Source organism: Telmatherina bonti, assembly GCF_933228915.1.
Source record: "Telmatherina bonti genome assembly, chromosome: 18".
In the NCBI taxonomy this organism is placed as follows: domain Eukaryota; kingdom Metazoa; phylum Chordata; class Actinopteri; order Atheriniformes; family Telmatherinidae; genus Telmatherina; species Telmatherina bonti.
The window spans coordinates 30,436,551-30,450,933 of NC_136616.1; the positions used below are offsets into that span (position 1 = coordinate 30,436,551).

Here is a 14,383-nt window from a genome sequence, read left to right on the forward strand (position 1 = left end):
GTGGAGGGAAACTGAGCGATGAGAGTGTTTCTTATTCCAGTTCTGGATGTTTCTTCATACAGCAGCAGCTTTCTATCCTGTGTGTGATGATGAAACTGGATCAGACACACAGTCCTGATGCTGATATTAAAGATTAGAATAAAAACTTCTTGCTTTTATGTCTCCTGACGCTTCACTTTATCATGACATGACTCCACATGATGAACACACTGAAAAGTTTGAACACACTGAGGTGTGTTTTTACAGAAACCTTTGTCAATGTTACTTCCAATGTCAGCATGATGGTGTGCTGCCACCTGGTGGACAAATCTGGAACAACAGAGATGTGTTTGTCCAGATGCTCCTCATAGAAATGTAACTGTTTTCTCCTGTTTATGTCTGTAAAGTTCTTCTTACACTCATTATTTTACTTTTGTAAAGACTCTTTATATTTGTTTTTTATTACAGTATTTTGCTTTATATTCTCTTCCGCTTCCTTTTTTATCCCCCTACAACATTATCAATATCCACTGGTTTATGTAGTTAGTGGGAGTGTTATGTCGATATAAAACAAAATATTTATTGGTAAAAAGATTGTTTTATTCTTTTCTTTTTTTAAATAATACATATTTTCTGTTGCTGATAAACTGTTTAATGTTTGATAAAAATAAAAAAATATATTTTATTTCCATGATGTACATATAATTTTACAGAAACATGAGGTGAGGCAGTGCATGAAACAATAATTAAAATGAAAACATGTGATACAGTGAGCTGGAACAACTGGGTCTGTTTGGAGGTCTGACAGCTTGATAAATACAGGATAAACCCTTGAACTATACATTACAGTTCTTCTTTCCAAGGAAACTGTAACCATTATTATTATTCACACACATAAAGTAACTTCCATCCAGCAGAGTGAAAAGAAAATGGAAACAGCAGATTAATATGCTGGAATATAAACACAAACATAAAACAAGGAAATCAAACGTTCCAGGAGATTCATATATGGTATTCATGCTATTATGTTCTTGACTAATTTAGACAACTGAACAGACTTTTGTGCATGTGATAACTTGTACAATGAAATGATGCTGACATGTTGTGGAGAGAACAAGCGTTAGACTGAGAATCAACAAGCGGTTCCATCAACAATATCTGTTCACTTGGTAATTGTGCTAAATGTAGGCTAACTGTGCTGCCTTTAGGCTTCCTGTACTGAAGCATCTGCAAAGATGTACTGAGACATACACTAAGACATCTGCAGTCTCAGGAAATTAATGGGAAATTCAATCATGTGAACAATTGCCAAGTGGTTTGGAGGTTTGTCGTGTTATTTTGAGATTGTTTCTGTTTCAAGAAATGAGCCAAACCAATGCAGAAAAACTGTCATCTGGAGGGATTTGACCAAAGCAGATGATGATGTCATGAAAACTCAGAGAATTGTATTAAATTATATTGTATCTGCAAGTTGATCAGTGCAATGAGAAATGCTCCTCTAAGGACTGATTGTTGTGGATTTTGAACTAATAGTTCTGAGAATGATAAATGTTGTGAGAAAAACATCAAATCGACTGAGAAAAACTGTAAATGAAGCTCTGATGATGAAAGGGATGTTTTAGGGTTGTCTCTGTGGGACTTCAACATTTCGTTTTTCTCTGCTTTTTCTCTTCATGACAACAAAAGCAGTGATAGAAATGATCAGTAGAGGAAGTGCTGAAACTCCAAATCCCATCAGAATGAATGGTGAGATGTTTCCTCCTCTCTCTGGTTGTGGTCTGATGGTTGGTCTCTGAGGTGGGAGCTCTTCTACAGCTTCTGGAAATAACATCATATTTCTAGGTTGAAAATGGACTCATGGACTGATGGTGTTCACAGATTCCACACATTCTAGTAAATAATCCACTTCTCAGCAGTCAAACTTCATTAAACTGGTTTCACAGTTTAACGTAGGAAAATACAGATATTCATAAAGAAGAAGGAAAAAAAAGAAACTATTTTAATCTCAGTAAACTTACCAGTAACACTGAGCTGACAGCTGGCAGAGCCCCATCCAGAATCTGTGTTCACCTGACATCTGTACACACCTGAGTCATTAGTTCTGAGTCTGGACACATGAAGTCTGATTCGTCCTTCTTTGAGGACGTCTTTATCACTCTGGACTCGTCCTGCAAACTGTTTATCTGTATACAATGAGGCTTCAACACCTTTAAAAACATGAAACAGGACTTTGAGCTTTTCAGCAGCTTGAAGTTCACAGTAGATGAAGAGAGAGTCGGGGGAGCTGTCAGGTTTGGTTGTGAACGTCCACTCCAGTGTGATGTTGTGCTTCTCCTCTGCCTGATAGGAGCTCTGTGTCACATTCACTACAAATGTTGCTGCTGAGGAGACAGAGAGGGAAAGAGAGGAGCAGACACACTGACAACTGGAACATGGGAGTCTTTAACTACATCTAGAGACGTTTCTGAAGATGAAAACTCACCACAGACACATGAGATGAGGATGAGGAGCGGCAGCATCCTGCAGATCATCTTCTTCCTGTGAGAGGAGACAGAGGTGAAGAGTCATGAACACATGAGGTCAAAGTTCAGTCATTCCAGCATCTGATCCTGTTCATCATCCTGTTTATTACACATCACTGACCAAAGAACTTTCTGACTCAACTATATGAACTACAACCACTGACATGGAAGCTGTCACCATGGAAACCTGCACTTTGTGTTTCTGTGGAAACGTTTGATTTGTTCTTCAGGAATGTGTTTCTACCAGCAGGAGGCGCCAGAGACAAACTGCAGCTGAAACAGGTAAACTTAGCAGCTGGAAGTAAAGAGCATTTATTCCTGCTGTTATTTACAAGTTTATTTATTACAAGTAGGTCTGATATTCACAATATCATCCACTACTTTTACTATTTGATCTGATTTTGGTTAATCTTCGTTATCATTTTTAATAATGTGTTTTCAAAGTGAAATGAATAATTAGAATTTACATGCCCTCATGCTATTTCTATTGGTTGTGTTGTGTTGAATGTCGTGAAATTTGGGTCAACTTTGTATTTTCTGAAAGTGCATTATAATAAATATGAAGTTTCATCACTTCAGACTGACAGAAGAAGAAAACAGACTAAGTTTTATCCTGATTGTACCACAGCAGGAAAATCAGCAACAAGCCACAGAGCACATAAACTGCAAAGGATACAAAGAGAAAGGCTACACCTGACACGGACAAGCACACAAATAACACAATCTAGATCACATTGTGTGGAACATTTTGTTAAAGCTTCCACAACAAGAAACTTTCATGTTTTTCTTTCTAAGTGTTGTTAAACCCAGAGGGCAGAGTTAGGAGGTGACTACTTAACTGTGAGGCTAACCACTCACTACAAGGGGAGCTGGGAGTACACTAGTTCCTAAACAAAGAGGTCTACATAAACAACTCAAATGAAAAAACACCACACCAATAACTATATACAACACATCACCCTCTAAAGTGAACTCCCAGCGTCCAAACCAGGCCGGTGGATGGAAGACCACACCAGCCCCAGCACTAGAAACAAGATGACAAGATGTTAAAACTCTAAAATGAAATAAGATCAATAAACTAAAAATGTATCATAACTAAGACAAAACGGCGGCCAAAGTGCTGATATGAAAGAAAATTCTTGATTAACTGGATGGAAATAAGAAGCTTGTTTACAACAATGTTTTCATGTTAAACATTCTGATTTCGTTCATAATAAAATTGAGTTGAACAACAAAAACGGGTTCATTCTGCTCTTTTTTCAGACTATAATGCTATAACTTACTGTATTAAAGCAACATTTTCTGATTAGATTCAATATAAAAACACAACTTTACTCTGATCAATCACGTTGTCATTAATTTGCTGCAACATGTTCACATAAACTACATAAGAGTTTGATCTGAACACACATTTAATGACAGACACATAAATAAGTTGTGTTTTACTGTTTAAGACTGAATCCCATCATCACTCAGTGTTTCATGCTGATAAATCTCAGAAGTTTTGAGTTCATCTTGTTCAGTTGAGTCCACATTATTCAGCTGATTTGTGTTGGTGGAGTTTATCTGGAGCTTATTCAGGGCAAGGTCTCTCTGTAGGATTTACATGACACAAGAGTCAGCGCAAACAGAACAGTGGCACAAATAAACAATGAAGCACCAATAGTGTCTGTTCATTAAGAAAATAAAGAAATAAAAACAACATGAGCTTACCATTCTCTCCCTGAGCCGTCACCTTATCGTGGTGGAGGGGTTTGTGCGTCCCGAAGATCCTAGCAGCTATGTTGTCGGGGGCTTTATGCCCCTGGTAGGGTCACCCATGGCAAACAGGTGTCTAGGGGAGGGACCAGACCAAGCACGGCTCATAGACCCCTATGACAATGACAAACCTGGGCATAAATGTTCCCTTGCCCGGACGCGGGTTACCGGGACCCCCCTCTGGAGCCAGGCCTGGAGGCGGGGTACGAGAGCGAGCGTCTGGTGGCCGGGCCTTCGCCCATGGGGCCCGGTCGGGCTCAGCCCGAAAGGGTTACATGGGCCCCACCTCCCATGGGCTCACCATCTGCGGGAGGAGCCGTAGGGGTCGGGTGCAATGTGAGCTGGGCGGCAGCAAGGGGCGGGGACCCTGGCGGTCCGATCCCCGGCTGCAGAAGCTGGCTCTAGGGACGTGGAACGTCACCTCTCTGGTGGGGAAGGAGCCTGAGCTTGTGCGCGAGGTTGAGCGGTTCCGACTAGATATAGTTGGACTCACCTCGACGCATGGTTTGGGCTCTGGAACCAGTACCCTCGAGAGGGGCTGGACCTTCTTCCACTCTGGAGTTGCTCATGGTGGGAGGCGCCGAGCAGGTTTGGGCATTCTCATCAGCCCCCAGCTTGGTGCCTGCACATTGGGGTTTACCCCGGTGGATGAAAGGGTAGTTTCCCTCCGCCTCCGGGTGGGGGGACGGGTCCTGACTGTTGTCTGTGCTTATGCGCCGAACAGCAGTTCAGAGTACCCACCCTTTCTGGGGTCCTTGGAGGGAGTGCTGGAGGGTGCTCCTCCTGGGGACTCCATTGTTCTGCTGGGGGACTTCAATGCTCACGTGGGCAATGACAGTGAGACCTGGAGGGGAGTGATTGGGAGGCATGGTCCCCCCCCTCTGAACCCAAATGGTGTTTTGTTATTGGACTTCTGTGCTCGTCATGGATTGTCTATAACGAACACCATGTTCCAGCATAAGAGTGTCCATATGTACACCTGGCATCAGGATTCCCTGGGCCGCAGTTCAATGATCGACTTTGTAGTCGTATCGTCGGACCTGTGGCCACATGCCTTGGACACTCGGGTGAAGAGGGGGGCGGAGCTGTCAACTGATCACCACCTGGTGGTGAGTTGGCTCAGATGGTGGGGGAGGAAGCCGGTCAGAGCTGGCAGGCCCAAACGTGTTGTGAGGGTCTGCTGGGAACGTCTGGCTGAGTCCCCTGTCAGAGCGAGCTTCAACTCCCACCTTCAGCAGAGCTTCGAACATGTCCCGGGTGAGGCGGGGGACATTGAGTCCGAATGGGCTGTGTTCCGTGCCTCTATTGCTGAGGCGGCCGGCCGGAGCTGTGGCTGCAAGGTCGTTGGTGCCTGTCGTGGCGGTAATCCCAGGACTCGTTGGTGGACACCAGCAGTGAGGGATGCTGTCAAGCTGAAGAAGGAGTCCTATCGGGCCTTCTTGGCCTGTGGGACTCTGGAGGCAGCTGATGGGTACCGACGGGCTAAGCGGCATGCGGCTTCGGCCGTTGCTGAGGCAAAAACTCGGGCATGGGAGGAGTTCGGCGAGGCCATGGAGAAAGACTTCCGGACGGCTTCGAGGAGATTCTGGTCCACCATCCGGCGGCTCAGGGGGGGGAAGCAGTGCTCCGTCAATACTGTGTACAGTGGAGATGGGGAGCTGCTGACCTCAACTCGGGACGTTGTGGGTCGGTGGAGGGAATACTTCGAAGACCTCCTAAATCCTACCAACACGGCTTCCCATGAGGGAGCAGAGCTGATGGACTCAGGGGTGGACTCTCCTATCTCTGGGGCTGAAGTCGCTGAGGTGGTCAAAAAGCTCCTTGGCGGCAAGGCCCCGGGGGTGGATGAGATCCGCCCGGAGTTCCTTAAGGCTCTGGATGCTGTGGGGCTGTCCTGGCTGACATGCCTCTGCAGCATCGCGTGGACATCGGGGGCAGTACCGCTGGATTGGCAGACTGGGGTGGTGGTCCCCCTTTTTAAGAAGGGGGACCGGAGGGTGTGTTCCAATTACAGGGGAATCACACTCCTCAGCCTCCCTGGTAAGGTCTATTCAGGGGTCCTGGAGAGGAGGGTCCGCCGGATAGTCGAATCCCGGATTGAGGAGGAGCAGTGTGGTTTTCGTCCTGGTCGCGGAACAGTGGACCAGCTCTATACCCTCTCTGGGGTCCTGGAGGGGGCATGGGAGTTTGCCCAACCAGTCTACATGTGCTTTGTGGACCTGGAGAAGGCATTCGACCGTGTCCCCCGGGGGCTCCTGTGGGGGGTACTCCGGGAGTATGGGGTACCGGACCCCCTTGTACGAGCTGTCCGGTCCCTGTACGACAGGTGTCAGAGCTTGGTCCGCATTGCCGGTAGTAAGTCGGATTCGTTTCCGGTGAGGGTTGGACTCCGCCAAGGCTGCCCTTTATCACCGATTCTGTTCATAACTTATATGGACAGAATTTCTAGGCGCAGCCGAGGGGTTGAGGGGATCCGACTTGGTGGCCTCAGGATTGGGTCCCTGCTTTTTGCGGATGACGTGGTCCTGTTGGCTTCGTCTGGTCGTGATCTCCAGCTCTCGCTTGAGCGATTCGCGGCCGAGTGTGAAGCGGCTGGGATGCGAATCAGCACCTCAAAATCTGAGACCATGGTCCTCAGCCGGAATAGGGTGGATTGCCCTCTCCGGGTTGGGAGTGAGGTCCTGCCTCAAGTGGAGGAGTTTAAATATCTCGGGGTCTTGTTCACGAGTGAGGGAAGGATGGAGCGCGAGATCGACAGACGGATCGGTGCGGCGTCTGCAGTAATGCGGGCTCTGCGCCGGTCTGTCGTGGTGAAGAAGGAGCTGAGCCAGAAGGCGAAGCTCTCGATTTATCAGTCGATCTACGTTCCTACCCTCACCTATGGTCATGAGCTGTGGGTCGTGACCGAAAGAACGAGATCTCGTATACAGGCGGCTGAAATGAGTTTCCTCCGCAGGGTGGCCGGGCTCTCCCTTAGAGATAGGGTGAGGAGCTCGGTCATCCGGGAGGGGCTCAGAGTAGAGCCGCTGCTCCTTCGCATCGAGAGGAACCAGTTGAGGTGGCTCGGGCATCTGGTCAGGATGCCTCCTGGACCTCCCTGGTGAGGTGTTCCAGGCACGTCCCTCTGGGAGGGGAAGACCCAGGACACGCTGAAGGAATTATATCTCTCGGCTGGCCTGGGAACGCCTCGGGATCCCCCCCGCAGAGTTGGATATTGTGGCTGGGGAGAGGGAAGTCTGGGCTTCCCTGCTTAGGCTGCTGCCCCCGCGACCCGACCCCAGATAAGCGGCAGAAGATGGATGGATGGATGGATGGAGCTTACCATTCTGTTTTCTCCAGTGACAAAAACGTCTCACTGCACGAAATACAAAACGTCCCCCTGCAACTAAAACAGCTGCCAATACAAGTCCAAAAGTAATTACTACTCCACCTGCTGGATGGTATGATCCTGTATGAAAACAAAAATCTCAGCTGCATCAAATGTTCACAGCAAGACTGACATTTACACACATAATTATTCAGTTTATTTATCTTTTTGTCTTTCTAAATATTTCTATTTAACAACTTCCAAATAAACATGTTACTCTAAAATCAGTATTTTCTATGTAAATCAGGTGACAGCCAAGCCATAATGTGAAGTTACCATGGCAACATGGTTACCTACCATGCGCAGGTGTCGGTTTAGACTGTGTTGTACTGAGGAACATGAAACTGTCCTCATGAGAGGTTCTGGTCACATTCAGGACAAAATGAACTGTGGAAGATATTTACATTAGTTATATGACACAACAGCAACACACACATCACCGCTGGTTTTAACTGGTAAAAATCTGCCAACTTACATGTCCTTCGAGTCGTATCATAAGCAGCCAGTTCACACCAGTAACTTCCAGAGTCTCCAGCTGTGAGTCTGGACAGATGAAGTCTGACTCGTCCTTCTCTCAGAGCGTCTCTGTCACACTGAACTCTTCCTGCAAACTGCTGATGCTGAGACTCTGGAAACTCAACACCATTTATCATTTCATACAAAACTCTGAAAGGTTTTGATTGAAGAAAACAGATCATGTTGGTGAGAGACATGTCTGATTGGTTCTGGTCCTCCCATCTGATGGTGATGTTGTCGTCTTCCTCTGACTGATAGACTGTCGGAGTTGTTTTCTCAGATGACTTTCCTGCAGAGGACAGTCATTGAAATCAAGAGAACAACTTTTTTCTCTCAAACACCGAGAACTGGAACATACTATTCTTTTAACTGTGTCTATAGACGTTTCTGTCAGATCAACCTCAGGTTAAACTGGTGTTACCTTCACTGACAGTCTGCTCTGAGTTAAAACAAGATACTAATAATATTAGTAGTTTAAGCACTAACTGAAGATTATAAAATCGTTTATATTTTATGAGGTATTTTAGTAATAAAATCTGAAACTGACCACAGACACATGAGATGAGGATGAGGAGCGGCAGCATCCTGCAGATCATCTTCTTCCTGTGAGAGGAGACAGAGGTGAAGAGTCATGAACACATGAGGTCAAAGTTCAGTCATTCCAGCATCTGATCCTGTTCATCATCCTGTTTATTACACATCACTGACCAAAGAACTTTCTGACTCAACTATATGAACTACAACCACTGACATGGAAGCTGTCACCATGGAAACCTGCACTTTGTGTTTCTATGGAAAAGTTTGATTTGTTCTTCAGAAATGTGTTTCTACCAGCAGGAGGCGCCAGAGACAAACTGCAGCTGAAACAGGTAAACTTAGCAGCTGGAAGTAAAGAGCATTTATTCCTGCTGTTATTTACAAGTTTATTTATTACAAGTAGGTCTGATATTCACAATATCATCCACTAATTTTACTATTTGATCTGATTTTGGTTAATCTTCGTTATCATTTTTAATAATGTGTTTTCAAAGTGAAATGAATAATTAGAATTTACATGCCCTCATGCTATTTCTATTGGTTGTGTTGTGTTGAATGTCGTGAAATTTGGGTCAACTTTGTATTTTCTGAAAGTGCATTATAATAAATATGAAGTTTCATCACTTCAGACTGACAGAAGAAGAAAACAGACTAAGTTTTATCCTGATTGTACCACAGCAGGAAAATCAGCAACAAGCCACAGAGCACATAAACTGCAAAGGATACAAAGAGAAAGGCTACACCTGACACGGACAAGCACACAAATAACACAATCTAGATCACATTGTGTGGAACATTTTGTTAAAGCTTCCACAACAAGAAACTTTCATGTTTTTCTTTCTAAGTGTTGTTAAACCCAGAGGGCAGAGTTAGGAGGTGACTACTTAACTGTGAGGCTAACCACTCACTACAAGGGGAGCTGGGAGTACACTAGTTCCTAAACAAAGAGGTCTACATAAACAACTCAAATGAAAAAACACCACACCAATAACTATATACAACACATCACCCTCTAAAGTGAACTCCCAGCGTCCAAACCAGGCCGGTGGATGGAAGACCACACCAGCCCCAGCACTAGAAACAAGATGACAAGATGTTAAAACTCTAAAATGAAATAAGATCAATAAACTAAAAATGTATCATAACTAAGACAAAACGGCGGCCATTGTTGTAACTAAAAAGCCAAACACATAAAACATGATGAAACAAACCTGACAGACCCAGAATTACAATAATAAAAACACAAATACCTCGGGGTCTTACACCCCGACAGAACCTGAACAATTAAAATACTGAAACTTATAAAACAATCAAACTCCAAAAGTATCTTACCAGAGGTAGAGAGGATCAAAAGTCAGGAGAGAGGAAACACGGGGTTTTAAAAAGAGGAGTCCTGCAGTCAGACCTGCTGCTAACTAGTCCTTCCTCCAGTTTCTGTCTTCTAATGGGTCTGCAGCTCCCAGTCCAGGATCCCAGTACCCCCACTGCTACATTAGGTCTTACATAGCACAAAGCTGACCCGGTCCGTTCCCACCTGCAGATATTATAAGATCATGTTTTCATTCTAAACGCTGTTTCCAGGACCGAAGCTCTACTTAGCTTCATATTTATCTAGAACTTGTCCCGAGTCTCGGGAGGAGCGAAACAAACGGCGGCAACTTAACCTCCGTTGTCATTTGCATGAGTGTGCACATACAGTGGAAAGGGTCTAGTGAAATCTCGTAGGAAATATTTTCCAGCATAGAAATATTTGCGTCATATTATTCATAGCGCGAGGCGTTTAAAATTAGCATGTGATTTGGACACATCCCACTTAGAGAAACTTCGAGCACACTCGAGTCTGTTATGTGTCTGTGTCACGTGCTGCAGGAAACTGATATTTGGAAACGCCTTTTATGATCACGGTGTCAACAAGTAAAATAGAATTTTCTATCAAACCTTAATAAACCTAAGAGAAAAACAGAAGTAATTGTATTACCACTTGAAATTTACTGCAAAATGCAAACAATATCTTAGTGATTCTTTCTGCTGAAACCTTATCTCCCATGAGCCTTTGCGGCTGCTGAGAAAGATGTGTCTCTTTGTTTCATTATAAACTGGCTGCTGTTGTCAATAAATATATTCCTGCTACTATTCAGACATGGATATTTACAGAGGTAACCTGACACGTCGTGATCACGTTAAATACAAGATAAAGTTTACAATCTCTTTCCTCCATCCTAAGTTTTACCAATAGCCTGAAAATGACCCGGTTCCTTCTCACCTGGAGAGAAAATCACTTCCAACGTGGTTGTTATGTTTTCATTCGAGACGCTGTTTCCAGGATCGCAGCTTGATTTGGTGAACTGTTTATACTTCTGTACATGTGTCTGCTCTGCAAGATTGAGGTTTCAACTACATGTTGCAACGAATTGTTCTTTACTCGTCAGTGTATATTTCCCCTTTTCTTGTTGTGATGAGAACACAGACTGGCAGACGATGTTACTGTGAACTAAGGTCACGGTCCGAAATGTGAAACGATACTTAATCGATGCTTCTGTGTAAAAGCAATTTCCTGAATTACAGTATGAAACTAGTTTTTTAAGTGTCGTTAATGATCACGGTGTCAACAAGTAAAATTGAATTTTCGATTAAAATTTAAATAAACTGAATAAAAAAAACAGAAGTAATAGTATTAGCACTTGAATTTTACTGCTAAATGTGAACAATATCTTCGTGATTCTTTCTGCTGAAACATCATCTCCCATGAGTCTTTGCGGCTGGTGAGAAAGATGTGTCTCTTTCTGTTTCATTATAAACTGGCTGCTGCTGTCAATAAATATATTCCTGCTACTATTCAGACATGGATATTTACAGAGGTAACATGGTTTCATTGTCAGACTCCGTTTCAGTGTTTTCTCATAAACTTTGTTATTAAATGTCCTTACAATATAGATAACATTTTATATGAATTAAGACAAAGAAACTAAAGAGCAGAAATCCTTTTTTCTCACATTCTTTCATTGTATCCAGATAAACAGTTTGCAGGACGAGTCCAGGGTGATAAAACCGTCCTCAGAGAAAGAAGAATCAGACTTCATGTGTCCAGACTCAGAAGTGAAGACTCAGGTGTGTACAGATGTCAGGTGAACACAGGTTACAGATGGAGCTCTGCCAACTTTCTCCACTTTTATACACAGTTGTCTTCTGTTAGCTGGACTAAAACAATGAGTACAGTAACTATTGTCTATGAAGGACTGGGCTCAGACTGAGAGGTGGACATGAGGGATATTTCTGTGGTCCTCTGCCACAGTGACAAAACATCTGGACATGTCGACTTGCAGTGCTTCCACAATGTCAAAGAGACCATGTGTTTTGGGAGGACTGACTATTTACATGAGAAGGGAATTTAGTTTTGACACGTGAGTGAAGTGTTTTGGGAGAGATATGAGCTTCTGCTAGTGAGCTGTGGTGTTGTGCTGAACTGTAAGACTGTTTTGTTAAATGATCTGAGAGTTTAGAGAACGTCTTTTCTGTTTCAAGAAACGAGCCAAACCGATGGAGAAGAACTGTAATGTATAGTTCAAGGGTTTATCCTGTATTTATCAAGCTGTCAGACCTCCAAACAGACCCAGTTGTTCCAAAAAGGAGCATGAAAACAAGATTTAAACATAGTAAAGTGTGAATATAGTAACAGTCAATAACAATACACATCATGAACACTGTGATAGTTTCACAACTTATTAAAATAAAACAAACTCACCACAGTCACATGAGATGAGGATGAGGAGCAGCATGATGCAGATCATCTTCCTGTCAGAAGAAACAGATGAATGAGGTTCTTTTAGTTGTTTTCAAATGTCTTCATGGTGTTGGGTCTCCTTATTTATCAAACCTTGTTTCAATTATTAATGTTTCCCTGAAAACAACTAAACACAAACTGACCGACTTTGGACAACCCTGGTCTATATTATAATTCTGCTCAGCTGCTCTAAGCAGTAAAGGTTTGTCCGTGTTAAGAGACATCTGAGAGACACTGCTGCACCTTGCAGGAAGCCTGGAAAACATGTATATGCTTTTTAGCTCTTGTTATTTTAATAATCATCTTTGTTCAGAAAGATTCCTTCCTGAACTACAACCACTGACATGGAAGCTGTCACCATGGAAACCTGCACTTTGTGTTTCTATGGAAAAGTTTGATTTGTTCTTCAGGAATGTGTTTCTACCAGCAGGAGGCGCCAGAGACAAACTGCAGCTGAAACAGGTAAACTTAGCAGCTGGAAGTAAAGAGCATTTATTCCTGCTGTTATTTACAAGTTTATTTATTACAAGTAGGTCTGATATTCACAATATCATCCACTACTTTTACTATTTGATCTGATTTTGGTTAATCTTCGTTATCATTTTTAATAATGTGTTTTCAAAGTGAAATGAATAATTAGAATTTACATGCCCTCATGCTATTTCTATTGGTTGTGTTGTGTTGAATGTCGTGAAATTTGGGTCAACTTTGTATTTTCTGAAAGTGCATTATAATAAATATGAAGTTTCATCACTTCAGACTGACAGAAGAAGAAAACAGACTAAGTTTTATCCTGATTGTACCACAGCAGGAAAATCAGCAACAAGCCACAGAGCACATAAACTGCAAAGGATACAAAGAGAAAGGCTACACCTGACACGGACAAGCACACAAATAACACAATCTAGATCACATTGTGTGGAACATTTTGTTAAAGCTTCCACAACAAGAAACTTTCATGTTTTTCTTTCTAAGTGTTGTTAAACCCAGAGGGCAGAGTTAGGAGGTGACTACTTAACTGTGAGGCTAACCACTCACTACAAGGGGAGCTGGGAGTACACTAGTTCCTAAACAAAGAGGTCTACATAAACAACTCAAATGAAAAAACACCACACCAATAACTATATACAACACATCACCCTCTAAAGTGAACTCCCAGCGTCCAAACCAGGCCGGTGGATGGAAGACCACACCAGCCCCAGCACTAGAAACAAGATGACAAGATGTTAAAACTCTAAAATGAAATAAGATCAATAAACTAAAAATGTATCATAACTAAGACAAAACGGCGGCCATTGTTGTAACTAAAAAGCCAAACACATAAAACATGATGAAACAAACCTGACAGACCCAGAATTACAATAATAAAAACACAAATACCTCGGGGTCTTACACCCCGACAGAACCTGAACAATTAAAATACTGAAACTTATAAAACAATCAAACTCCAAAAGTATCTTACCAGAGGTAGAGAGGATCAAAAGTCAGGAGAGAGGAAACACGGGGTTTTAAAAAGAGGAGTCCTGCAGTCAGACCTGCTGCTAACTAGTCCTTCCTCCAGTTTCTGTCTTCTAATGGGTCTGCAGCTCCCAGTCCAGGATCCCAGTACCCCCACTGCTACATTAGGTCTTACATAGCACAAAGCTGACCCGGTCCGTTCCCACCTGCAGATATTATAAGATCATGTTTTCATTCTAAACGCTGTTTCCAGGACCGAACTACTTGGCTTCATATTTATCTAGAACTTGTCCCGAGTCTCGGGAGGAGCGAAACAAACGGCGGCAACTTAACCTCCGTTGTCATTTGCATGAGTATGCATACAGTGTAAAGGGTCTAGTGAAATCTCGTAGGAACAATTTTCCAGCATAGAAATATTTGCGTCATATTATTCATAGCGCGAGGCGTTCAAAAATTCGCATGTGA

At 43.3% G+C, this 14,383-nt stretch overlaps 1 protein-coding gene across 19 annotated transcripts; it reads right to left on the reverse strand.

The window, feature by feature from the left end:
• Window positions 1-599: 599 nt before the first annotated feature.
• Window positions 600-14,383, reverse strand: LOC306769541 (uncharacterized protein). 19 transcript variants are annotated; one of them, XR_013771698.1, is made up of 12 exons: window positions 13,923-14,383; window positions 12,422-12,471; window positions 10,012-10,213; window positions 8,690-8,745; window positions 8,102-8,431; window positions 7,924-8,013; window positions 7,582-7,707; window positions 3,948-4,373; window positions 3,461-3,525; window positions 2,462-2,517; window positions 1,998-2,360; window positions 600-1,797 (listed from the first exon to the last, which is right to left on the reverse strand). XR_013771698.1 is itself a non-coding variant. In XM_079258195.1 (12 exons), exons 9-12 carry the CDS (start codon window positions 3,968-3,970, stop codon window positions 1,598-1,600), a joined length of 642 nt encoding a protein of 213 aa, XP_079114321.1. In that variant the 5' UTR covers window positions 3,971-4,094; window positions 4,215-4,373; window positions 7,582-7,707; window positions 7,924-8,013; window positions 8,102-8,431; window positions 8,690-8,745; window positions 10,012-10,213; window positions 12,422-12,471; window positions 13,923-14,379; the 3' UTR covers window positions 600-1,597. The 19 variants fall into 19 exon arrangements, 12 of the variants coding, with proteins under 12 accessions (XP_079114321.1, XP_079114314.1, XP_079114313.1 ...); XM_079258195.1 differs by lacking the exon at window positions 3,461-3,525 and having other exon boundaries at window positions 3,948-4,094; window positions 4,215-4,373; window positions 13,923-14,379; XR_013771694.1 differs by lacking the exon at window positions 3,461-3,525 and having other exon boundaries at window positions 4,215-4,335.